Below are 13,013 nucleotides of genomic sequence, written 5' to 3' on the forward strand. Positions count from 1 at the left end.
CTCCTAGAAAATTTAAACCAAATTTAACATAATGTCAAGACTTTAGGTGGAGGATGAGAGTCAAACAGTTTCTTTTAGACATGACAGGACTGTTACACCCATGAACTCACAGCAGCTGTGGGTGCCTGCATAAGAAACGCACAGGATCAAACCTGTGGAGGCAGGAGAATATCCACAGCTTACACAAAAGATTTAAGTAATTAGCAGTAATTTAAGAATAGAAGACAACAATATTTACACCAACTTGTCAACTCAGCAAAAATTCATCCCTTGCTATCCACATCATAAGTCAACAGGGTAAACAAAGCAAGCATGGTGGCGAACATCTGCAGTAGCAGCACTCTTGAGCCTGAGTCGAGATGATTATGAGTTTGGGGGCTAATGTGGATTGTCTAGTGAGTTCCTGGTCATCCTGACCAACCGAGTAAGACTCTGTCCCCAACACTTGGCATAGTGGCATGTATCTGGAAACTCATCCTTAGGACATACAAGGATGATGAATAGATACTTCCCAGTCTTGGCTTGTTGCCCGTTCCAGACCAGCCTGGGCCACAGGACACCCTGTTTCTAAAACAAACCAACAAACAAATTCTCCCTCAATAAAACCCATAAAGTCCTCTACTACAGCACTGGACTTCTCAGCGCTTTTGCTGTGCAACCTTTAGTGAGGGAATACATAGGAATCTCAGGAAGTTGAACAGGAAATACTGTAGATGTTCTCAGAGACATCTGAGTACTAGAGTATTTGAGCAAGTCCCCAAAGCAAGCAAAATGTTAAATGTTGTGTTAATTAGGAAAGCAATGTGTAGCCAATTTCAAAACCAGAGAAATCTCATCAAACTGCTTGTATACAATTTTATTAATTAGGACCCAGGGAGTACTAATATAGAGGGTATTGTCATGGAGGCTGGACTGTTTTTGCATTTACAGTAGAATAAATCCAAGCCGCATTTTATGAAACCAGGGGAAGTACTTACAAGAGGCCAGCAGGAAAGTCAGAGGCCCTGGCCAATGCAGGGAGGCACAGTGGAGAGTCTAATGTGGCCAGCTGTCTGGCTCTGTCTCTCTGTCCTGCTGTAGTCTCTGTTATGACTTTGGCGTACCCTTTAGCCAGATGGAGAATATCAGAGAAAACATAAAGTGAGGCTCATAAAAAAAAAAAATGGGGATTGGGCCAGAGAAGACCTCTTTGATTTATTTTGGATTGTTTTGAAAAAATAATGAAGGGAAGGCTCATTGAAAGTGAGTATAATGTTGTAACATGTGTAAATGTAAAATATTAAATTACTTTTTAAATTAATATGTTTTTCTTAACTTACCTACAGAAAACATGGATTCATTTTTATTTTATATGACTTATGCAGAAGATAAAAAAATGAGCAAACAGACTTGATTCCTCCTAGTGTCCCTATCATTCCCTTTAAATCTCTGTAGACGTAGGAACCTCTTCATAATTGATGTGCAATCCTGTAGAATCTCTGTGAATTTGCATATGAATTTGTCTCAAAGCTGACACTATGAATTTTGCTGCAGCTTGTTGATTTTTTTTTAACACTTAAAGGAGCTTTGTCTGTATATATCCTGACTATTAAAAAACAGACCAAACATACAATATTCCTTAGTATGGAATATTAGTCATATTAGCTCCTTATTAATTTAACCATTCCACCATTCATGGAACATGGCAAAGCTTTTCTTATTACAAACATTTCCACAATGAACATTCTAGTATGGCTATCTTTGCAGCAGAGAGAAAACACAACTTAAGGTATGGTAGGATCTAGGAAATGTGGTGGCCGTGTCAGAAATCTGTCCTTTATCTATTTGCCTTTGCTTTGTTCTTTTGCTTGACCTACTTTAGACAACATCATATGATAACCAGAAGCTCTAGGCTTAGATTCTACAAAAATCGTCCTCTTTCTTAGTACCAGCAGAAAGGGAGAGGTTGGTTTTCAGTTGATAGTTCATGTACTCACACTTGACTCTAGTGCTATAGCTCTGTTGATAGAACACAGCGATTTGTGCTTTTGTAGACAGGATGAATGGACATCCTTATGCTACAGTATCAAAGTATGCTAAGTGTCAGTCTTTGGCAGCATCAAGCAAACGTAGAAACCATAGCAATGCACTTCCATACAAATGTCTCTGACATTCTAAGAGGCTGGTACTTTTGCCGGACCTCACAGCCAGTTTCTTAGGGCTGCTATCCTACTGCACACTTGGTCTGTTTGTTTAACCTGCCTTTAAGTGAACAACGTAACAGACAGCCTTGCTTGCCTTGGGTTTCCTGTGTCATCAATTTAAGCTAATTCACAACTACAACCGTAAATTATACATTCTTCCACACCCCCGACCCAAGAATAACACATGTATGCTTGTACGTGTGTCATGATAATCATTTGCCGATAACAGAAAGTACATGGTTGAAAGCAATCTTATGAAATAAATACCGACTGTGAATGTCAAAGGCAACATGTGGATATTGCTCCATAAATGATGCTGCTTGTAGTACTGCTTGCTATCCAAGTCAGCTGCAGTTAGTGACTTAATCCCGTGTAACATCTGCTGCAGATATGTAAAGACCATATTCCTCATTCTTTTTCCCATGTGGTACTCTCCATGCCGTTCAACAGAAGAGGGAGTGAAGCCCTTGGTTAGAGATAGACACTCAGACACGGATGAAGAGCCTTTAGACAGACACTGACAGACAGACAGACAGACAGACAGACAGACAGACGGACAGACAGACAGACATGGATGATGGAAGCAACAGGGAGAGCAACGTAGAGAATTCAAATCTGGGCTCATTGTAGGTCAAATGACACCAAGAGGAAGTGGTTTATTGATTTTTGTCTTTAATAAGACACCGATACATTATTGGGAACTTGGGGTATAGGGTTAATGCATTCAGACTGACTTCATTTTAGTGCTTCCTGTGGTGAATCTTTACTATGTTAAATGTGTGCATTTTAGAGCCTTGTGTGAGACTGTGTGAGGAACCTTTAATGCATTATTGAAGCATTCTGGAGCACCAAGTGTGAGGGAAAGGTAGCTTGGGAAGATCCCAGAGACACAGACACAGGGACAGATTTACAAAGCAGCATCAGGCAGGATGCAGGAGACAGAGGATGATGGAAGACATGGGAAGGAGAAAGTGGAGGGATCAAATCTGGGCTCCCTCTCGGTCAAATGATACCATTTGAAGTGCTTTTATTGATTCCTGTCCTTAATGCAAAACTGACACATTATGGGTGACCTGGAGTTTATTACCGATGTGCTCAACAGCAAACAATATACTGTTCTATCATCCTGTGCGAGAATGAAGCATGTCATACATTAAGGTTTATTAGTAGTCTTTAAATTTTTGTAAAGATTTGTTTGTTTATGTTTTACATGTTTGAGTGTTCTGCATTAATGTACGCATGTGTACTACATGTATACCTCATACTGTTGGAGACCTGAAAGGTGTGCTTAGATCCCAAGGGGTTATGGGTGGTTGTGAACTACCACGTGGGTGCTGGGAATAGACACCAGGTCTTCTGCAAGATTAACAAGTGCTCTTAGTCCAAACCATTTTTAATTTTTAAAACTTATGTGTTTATGTATTTATGTATTTATTTATTCAATTTTCATCCCGATTGTAGCTTCCTCCCTCCTCTCTTCCCCATCCCGCTCTCCCTTCCTCTTTTCCATCTCCTCTCCCCTATTCCTCAGAAAAGGGGAGCCTTCTGCTACCCACCTACCCCAGATCATCAAGTTGCATCAGGACTGAGCGGGTCCTCTTCGTCTGTGGCCTGGCAAGGCAGCCCCACCAGGGAGGAGTGACTGAAAAGCAGGCAACTGAGTCCATATCAGAGACAGCCCAAACTCCCCTTACTAGGGGACCCAAGTGAAGCCTGAACTGCCCATCTGCTACATCTGTGTAGGGAGCCTAGGTCCAGTCTATGCACGATCCTTGGTGCTTCAGTCTCCACAAACCCCGTCGGCCCTGCTTAGTTGGCTCTGTTGGTCCTTTTGTGGAACTCTTGTCACTTCTAGGTCCTTCCATTTCCTCCTAGCCCCCACTTTTCTACAATACTCCCTATGCATTACCCAATGTTGGGCTGTGAGTCTCTGCATCTATTTTGATCCACTGCCGGGTAGAGTCTCTCAGAGGACAACTCTTCTAGGCTCCTATCTGTAAGCATAGCAGAGTATCATTAATAGTGTCATGGTGTTGTCTTTCTCCTATGGGGTAGATCTCAGGTGGGCCCGGCATTGGTTGGACACCCATTCCTTCAATCTCTGCTCTATCTTTATCCCTGCACATCTTGTAAGCAGGGTAGATTTTGAGTTGAAGTTTTTGTTGGTGGGTTGGCATTCCCCTCCCTCCACTAGGAGCCACAATTTTTTACAGACCTATAAACATTCTTAATAGGGAATATTTTTCTTAATTCCAAAGACCGCTCTTGAGTATACTTGCTCAAAATTTAATTATAACATAAATGCATTTCTTAGCATTTTACTTGCATCAGAACCACAGCAGAAATTATATATCCCACTTGCTTATTAAGTAATGTTCATTAAATTATTTTGTGCATTGGTCATTCCAGTGGCTGGAGATGAAATATTGACATAAGAGCCTGATCTTCTTACTATGGTTTCTTATTTATACCATGTAGTGAGCGAATAAAGAGAAGCATTTCAGAGTATAATGTACTATGAAAGAAACTAGCAAGATCATATGGAAAGTGGCTCAGTAAGGGTGGTCAGGATGACCTCTCTAAAGAAAGAATATTTAGACTATAACCTGAAGACAGAGCTGGAATCTCCAACTCTAAACTTGTGTTGTCCAGGATGATAGCCAGCAGCCACCTGAGGCTAGGAAGCAGTTAAATGTGGCCAGTGGAAATGGAATGTAAAACAAGAGTAAAACACGCATTGATATCCAAGTCTAATGCAACAGTAAAATACTATTTTATTAAGAAAATTTGAACCAATTACACACTAAATGTGTGGTGTTTTAGATACGCTGGTGTAAACACTGTTAAAACGGTGTGCGTCTTTCTGTCCCTTCCTTGCTCCGTCCTTCCATCCCTCTCACCCTCCTTCTCTCTGTCTCTCCCTCTGCCCTTCCACTCTCCATCACCTCCTTACACTTTGTAGACACTGTCTGTGCTATAAGTGTAACACATCTGCAGCTCACTGTGGTACAGCCTTAGGCTGACTTCACACTTGGGATCTTCTTGCATTAACCCACCAAGCCTGGGGATTCTGTGTATTTCAGAATGACTTGCCTTTTAAATTCATTTTTAATGCGACTACAGGAATGATTAGGGTTACATACGCAGATTATTTTTTTGTCTATTTTGTAGTCCCACTCCAGTTTCAGCCTATTTGTTGCGATTAATGTGTATTTCTACGTTTTTGTTCTGATAATAGTGATTGGGTTTATACAGTAGACCTTTCCTGTAGTATCCGTCTGTTCTGTTTCACTGAGATATCTAAATATAAAAATGTAATGTGTGATCAAGCTTAATACAACTCAGAGTTACGGGATAACAGGTGGTGGGGAAAGCTGCCGTATTTACTAGGGGAGGTGTGTCAATAGTGGAAGTCCCTTAGGAATGTTCACGAAACAGATAAAGAGAATTTGGCTCAGAGCTGAAGAGGCAGGTAGAGCTCTTCACGAGGCGATGATGGTATGGGACAGGATCTGTAGGAAGCAACACTGTAAATCTGTAATGGTCTAGATTCATCCTGCATTTAGTGAAGGAGAAGCTACTGAGTCTTATAGAATTGCCACTCCTTGCCTGTTAAATTACAGTTTTATTTTATATATCGTGTTAATGTGCCTTTTAAATATATTTGTATATACATGTATAAATGTATGTATATGTACATATACATAATATATATATAAGATTACTAAGAATGCTCTGTCTCTGTCTCTGTCTTTGTCTCTCTGTCTCTGTCTCTCTCTTTCTCTCTCTCTCTCTGGGAGATATTGCCAAGTTCATACATCTTTAATAATAACAAATAGGTTCACTGAAAGTATTTTATTCTCCTTGTACCATGATATGATTCTCATTTGTGATTGTATCTTTTCTCAAGGAGAAGAAGGTGATTACAAAAATGTGTAAATGAGGAAGTAAATAAAAATATATTTAGTTTGTAAGAATCTTAGGTCCCAGAGATGATGTCTGTTATGTAATTTGCAGTAACAGTTTGCAAAGGGAAACTCTTCCCTCTCTGATTTGAGAGTTGAGTCATATCCTGTGACTCTGAAGCAACGGGACAGCGGTGTTTAACCATCCTGGCTTCTCTTACTTTCATTCTAAGTCGCTGCAGCTCAGAGCAGCAAGTGCTCAGCACAGAGGCTGCTGCTCTCCCCTGGAGGTGAGCAGACACTCTCTCGCTGGTGCTCTGGGAAAGCCAAGTCTGGAGATGCAGCTCTTTGCGGGGTGAAAGATGATTTGTTCATTTCTCAGGCACTATGTTAGATAGCTACAGGCTGAGAAGTGGCTGCAGCTTGCCATTTGCTTGTCATAAGGTAAGTGGATGATTTGGACTTACTCTTTGGATTGTGGCAGCATTAAATGCATGTGGCAGCTTCAGGATACAATTGTGCCTCAGAAAATGTCTTCTCATTGAGCTTAGTATTTGTGAATCTAATGTGAGTATTTTGAACTTAGAATGCATCCCACTTATTTAATTTAACTAAAGAGATCAGTATCTTCTTGGTAGTTGTTTATGAAAAAGGCAATGCTTTGCAATTGGTAACATCGTGCTAGCTTTACACTGCTTTAAGTTGTTTGTAAGAATTAGATATTTCAAGGTCTCAGGTTTTGGGGTCTTTTTCATTTTGTCATCCTATGGTTTCTGTTAAAGGTTACACCAAATTAAGATTAAAGTAAACAAAGGTTTTTATTCTTTCCTAAATGAATACTCTTCTTTACTGACATAAAAGGATGGCCTTCGTAACCGAAAAGCTAAAGGTGAGATGGTAGCAAAAGCCTCTTGCATTGCCATGTTTGGACTTAGGCTTGAGTGAGAGGCTATGGGCTCAAACTTCAGGCTGAGCTGTTTGTTTTTAAATGCATGTGAGCTTGCATATCAAAGCCCTCTTCTCAGTTGCTGTGAGGCAGGGATGGTACAGGTTGCTGTGTACACAGAGAAATCTATATAGAAAAATGACTGAGGGGTTGGTTTGTAAGTTTGTTTAAGCTAAGAGGTTGGAATTAAAGATAATGATTCTTTTCACAGTTTAAAGAAATGATATCAAAAGTGGAACTTAAGGGCAGGTGTCTTCTGTCATGTAGCTGCAGATGCTCATATTTAAAGCCTTTAACTTCATTTGACATGGAAGAAGGAGCTAATTTGATTTTGAGAGCCCTGTCTATGAGAGTGTAAGCTATTAATGAATTGAGTTTTTAATGTACCAAATGACAGCTGGTATTATAAATACTTTCTTCCTAATTGTCTCACTGTCATGCTTGGGAATGCTTCATTTCTCTTCAGATTTATATATGCTATAAAAACTGCTAAAGTCTAACTAAAACACAGAAATTACTTTTAACTAGAAATATACTCAATGATTCATGTTTTTGCAAAGGTCAAAGGGTTAATGAGCTGATGGAAGGAAAGTGGTTTTCCCTTTCTTTAGAGGAGGAATTAAGTTTATTTTAACTTCCAGCAAATTTGAAGGCAGTAATCTGTATTTGAGAACAAAAGCACTATAAGAAAATGATGGCACTATCCGGGCATTTGGGACCTTAACTAGTAACAAAAAAAGTATATTCTCCAATTGTAATATATGTGATAATGCAACATTTTGGTGCTAGAATATACGTTTTACTCTGCTTTTTGACGTGGGCAAGGAGGTAGATATTCTGGTTTATCAAACGTCCTGCTGGACGCAATTCAATCAAAGGAGTATAACAAAACACACTGTATAAAAACAAAAGCATGCCTAGTTGCACTTTGCATTGCTGCCCAGCTCTCATTTTGGGTTACAGTAGCCAAACAAGCTCCTGGTACGAATGAGGACTCGGTCTGACGCAGTGTTAGCAAATCCAGAGTTTCTAACACGCTGTTTCCAACAGTGCTTAATAATTGTGCCATCGCCTGAAGTGGCCGACCACTGAGGCATCTGGTTGCCCCTCCTTCCTGTCTCTTGCCCCATCTTTCGCCTGTTTCCCTGCTCCTTTTCCTCTGCAGAGGAGCGGGCCAGTGATGTGAGCAGCACACTCGCAGAAGGCAATGCTTCCATTTCTCAGCCCTCACAATGGTTTAGGTAAAGAAATGGAATGGGAGGGTAGAATGAGTAAAACGAGCCTTACAGCACATGCAGGCTTCAGGCAAGGCATGAAGGAAGGAACCCTTGAGCCTCCGAAATAAACAATCGGTTCATTTGCATCAAAATCTCAGACCTAAATACCTAGCTCTTGGGATTTTTGCAAAGATGCAATAAAAGCACACTTAACTCATTGTTAGATGCATCTCTGAAGCTTGTTTCTGTGTTTTACTGAAGTGGAGGAGTTTGAGACATCAAAGATAGCACTCTACTTAATAATCCGTATATTTCATTTTTAGGAATGTGGGTCTCAATTCTTTCCCATTGATAAATTAATTCTTCCTGTTAATGACCAAGATATTTAAAATGTTTTGTAAAGTTAAGCTCCAAAAAAAAAAAAAAGTGATCACCTAATTTTAAGTCCTAGTGGCTTTTCACATTTCAAATAACACAAGGAAAAAGGTTATTGAGTGGAAATTAAGTGTTTTCGGCCTAAAAATCAATATATGCTTTGTCTCCATGGAAAACCAAGTCATTAGATGCAAATAATATTTTCCTTCTCTTATTTTTTCTTTTACTAAGACCCTGAGATGTTTCTAATAAAGAGCTAAAGGAAAAAAATGTTACATCGTGATCATTCTGATTCCTGAAAATTATGTCCTTATAATTGGCACATTAGAATCTGCTGTCTTTACTGAATCCCATTGGTGGACAAAGACAGCATACCTGGTACAAGAAAAAAAATGAATAATAATCTCCATTGTACCCTGGAGATGATAGTGATGATCATAGAGATCTGCTTATGTACCCTAACATAGCATCATCACGGAGTAAGGTATCCAGTTGTATGCCTTAGAAAGTGGGGATTGTCTCACCTAGAGTCCCAATAGGATGTCCTCCCCACTGTCCCAGTTTCCTGGTACTTGAAGGATTTCATGGGACACGCCCCTTGGGCTAATATGCAGATATAAGTGAGTATATACCATTTGAGTCTTTCTGCTTCTGGGTTAACTCACTCATTGTGATCATTTCTAGCTCAGTCCATTTATCCACAAATTTCGGGAATGCCTTGTTTTTAATAGCTGAATAGTATTCCATAGTGTATATGTACCACAGTTTCTTTATCCATTCTTCTATTGATGGACACTTAGGCTGTTTCCATGTTCTGGCTATTATGAATAAGGCTGCTATGAACATGGTTGAGCAAATTTTCTTGTTGTGTGCTGGAGCATCTTCTGGGTATATTCCAAGGATGGGAGAATGGCAAAGTAGAAGGATCCAGAGGGTCCTAGAAGCCTACAAGTAGAACATTATGATAGGTAGATTTGGGCCCAGGGGTCCCGCTCAAACTAAGGCACCAGCCAAGGACAATACAGGCTGTAAACTTTAAACTCCTACCCAGATCTAGCCAGTGGTCAGAACATTCTCCACAGTAGAGTGGAGAGTTGGATATGACTTTCTCACTTACTCTGGTGCCTCATATTTGACCATTTTCCCTGGAGGGGGAGACCTGGTGGCACTCAGAGGAAGGACAGCAGGTTACCAAGAAGAGACTTGATACCCTATGAGCATATACAGGGGGAGGAAAGCCCCCTCAGGAACAGTCATAGGGGAGGGGACTAAGGGGAAAATGGGAGGGAGGGAAGAATGGGAGGATACAAGGGATGGGATAACCATCGAGATGTAACAAGAATAAATTAATAAAATAATATATATCTTGGGGAAAAAAAAAAGAAAGTGGGGATTAAGGCTGGTGAGGACTAAGAAGCTGCTTAGTTTCATCCAGTGAGTACCTGAGCAAAGGCGTAAACCTGATCTTTCTGCTGCCTGGGAAACAGATGTGGAGGGGAACACTGGTTGTCTCCTCTGCACGGTTGTGCTGTACTGCTGCCTTTTGCCGTGTTTTGTTGGCTTTTGAGCTACTCTCTCACTTTGGAGTCCAGGCTGGTATTGAACTTGTAGTCTTCTTACCTCAACCTGCAAAGTGCCATTCAACTCAGCTTCTTAAAAATTAAAAACAAACAAACAAACAATATCTTCCAAACCCTGTTTGCTGGCCATGCTTATAAGAAGTCATTTTTTCATAATGTTTCAGAGGTCATCACACCCTCTCTACATACAAGCTTTATGGACTGAGGACCCCCCCCCCCTTAATCTTGTCTTACAAGATGTGGGCCTATGGATGGTTATCAAGACTCACAATTTCTTAGTGATTTCCACAGTGCGAGCATTTCAATATTTAGTCCATGAAAATAAGTATGCTCAACCAATATGACTGAGTGTTTTAGCTTTTAAAATTATGGGCGATGCAGTAGGCTGTTTGCTAGTTTCACTGAAAATGGTTTTAAAAGATATTTTCTTCATAGTCTGGCTTTTGAAGACAAAGACAAAGAAAACTTCCAATAATAAACAAACAAAGAAATATATAAAAAAATAAATATCAATAAACTTCCAATCATTTCCATTAGAATGGATGCAGATAGTTTATATTTATAGATCTCCACTCTTAAAGCCAATAGCAAGAGGAAAATATGGCTTTTCTTAACTATAGAAGTTAGTGTTATCACCGTACCATGAACATAATAGATTTTTAAAGGAAAATTTAGCTTTAAAAATATTTTGATAAGATCGGAAAGCAATTCCTTAAGAATTTTCTCCGAAGGTTATTTTCATGTTTCTACGAATTCAAAGCATAATCACTACTTCTTTTCATAGAAAACGTAAGCTAATGAAAAGTACGCATTATCTTCATAAATTGGCCTGCAAGGTTACAACTTTAGGAGCTTAATGGAATTGATCAAGATGCTATCATGTGAATCACTTCTAGTAATGCTTTACCACCAAGTTCATGTTTGCATTGATTTCAGAGCCTGTGGGAAGGAACTGCTAAATAGCTAGGAGATGAAGGAAAACAAATGACAAGAGGATCCTTGTTTGTTGTTTCCATGCTCTAGACAGTATGTGCTCTAAGGAAGAAAACCCTGAGACAGAGGACAGAAAGAAGTCAATACTTGTTTGCAATACTGACACCCTCTGGTTTTGCAGAATGAAGTCCTTATATTGTTTAAGTGTATTTTTTCTCATTACCAGATAGTAGCACTGTATTGTGTATGGGTGTTTAACCCAGTGAACACTAAGGTCAGAGAAGCGCTTTGATCCTAATGCAAGGGTCCACAGACAACTTCGTGTTAAGTACCAAGCTTTGTATTGATGCTCACTTACTGCAAGCCCAAATAAATTCTGAAGATGCCCTGCTGAGATTTAATCTCATCTAAATTTTGTAGAAATACACAAATTAGGCATTGGTGTCTCTTTGTTTGAGTCATTACAGTAGTGGGCAGGCATTAGTAATATTTATTCATGGCAATTTACAAGACACTAAATGCAACCATGCAAGTTCTAAATCCTTAGATTTATGGTATTCTCCTCAAGGTGATGATGATGATGATGATGATAAAAAGCTGTTTACTAATTGTCCAAGTTATTTTTATAACAACCTTATAATCTTGGCCACTTTATCATTTTATCCTCCTTTTACAGCCAGGAAAAGTGAAGTGTATACAAATCAAGTCACACGTTCCCTAACATACAAATAATAACAAGATGACCAGAGCCAAGTCTGGGTAGTCAGCAATCAGAGCCAAGATACTCACCTGCATTCTGCCTGCCTCCAGCTCCACTGTCCTCATCTCGGGGATGTAAACTGAGGGCTAGAACACGATGCAGAGACAAAAGGGAAGAAATAATGTTAGTGCATCAAATCATTTTGGTGACTTGTACACTTTTCATTCTTAGTGACAGGGCTTCACAGGCAGAGATAGTTGAAGCTGTTTGTGAAGTCATGGAAGAAATGGTCAACTTTAATGTAGATATAGTAGGAACTGGCAAAAGTATCCAGTTCTTCTGAGTGATGTGAAAGTCTTGTTGTTGTTGTTGTTGTTGTTGTTGTTGTTGTTGTTGTTGTTTTGTCATTTTTAAAGTGGAGCATTGGCAGAAACAGTGTTAAATGTTTAAGTCACATAATAAGCTTGTTTTTGCTGTGAGGCAAAATCCCTGTTGTGTCTACATTTGTACAGGACTCCTGATCATTGCAGTGATGGCCAGAATGCCATCGCTCAGGGCCATTTTTTGCAGCTATGTCTTTTTATCTGCATGGTGCCGAGACTGCAAATTACGATTTAAGTATTGGAAGGTCCTACAAACCAAAACAGTTAGAGGAACAATATTAAAAATCACTTCCAGTGACTGGCAGAAACATACTTGTCTCAAGATCTGAGAACAAAAGCCTCCCTGCTCACAAACATCTCACTAGAGAGTGTTCAAAATATGAGGTCTTAGAATCAAATTTATTTGGCACAACATAACACTTCCCACAACGATGGTGGTGACTAAGGGCTTGAGCTAGGAAATTGTACAGGTTTCAGAGAGAGTATTAAGAGAGCTATTGTTTCAAGTTTTCCATGGGGTAGAGGAAAGCAGAAATTTTTCCTGTAAAAATATTTGACCAAGCACAACTAAATAGGTCCAAGCTGTAGGCAATGGAGACAACTCTATTGGGATAATTGCATATTTGGCCTTAAACCAAGCAATCATTATAAACAAAAAGAGAAGAAAAGCATCCAAAACCAGCGCGTAGTCATTGGACAGGTTCCTCTTCCCTTGGTTATAAACAAAACATCACACAGCTAACTTGGGGGACATTGCCTTCCTTGGTGTGTAAGTGCTCTGTGATATGGAA

At 39.7% G+C, this 13,013-nt stretch overlaps 1 protein-coding gene across 8 annotated transcripts in view; it reads left to right on the forward strand.

Annotated features, from left to right (window-relative positions):
* MCTP1 (multiple C2 and transmembrane domain containing 1) overlaps positions 1 to 13,013 on the forward strand; it is a 566,686-nt gene that overhangs the window by 168,237 nt on the left and 385,436 nt on the right. For 3 of the 8 annotated variants that reach the window (XM_084800404.1, XM_084800406.1, XM_084800405.1), the window contains exon 1: positions 6,306 to 6,532. The exons of 4 other annotated variants lie outside the window; for them this stretch is intronic. In XM_084800404.1, coding sequence (XP_084656530.1) covers positions 6,476 to 6,532 — 57 coding nt within the window. In that variant the 5' untranslated portion in view covers positions 6,306 to 6,475. Of the gene's footprint in view, positions 1 to 6,305; positions 6,533 to 13,013 lie in introns of those variants that run through there. One more of the 8 variants, XM_084800407.1, reaches the window with a different exon arrangement.

This window comes from Acomys minous (assembly GCF_964271855.1).
Source record: "Acomys minous genome assembly, chromosome: 11".
NCBI classification, from domain to species: Eukaryota; Metazoa; Chordata; class Mammalia; order Rodentia; family Muridae; genus Acomys; species Acomys minous.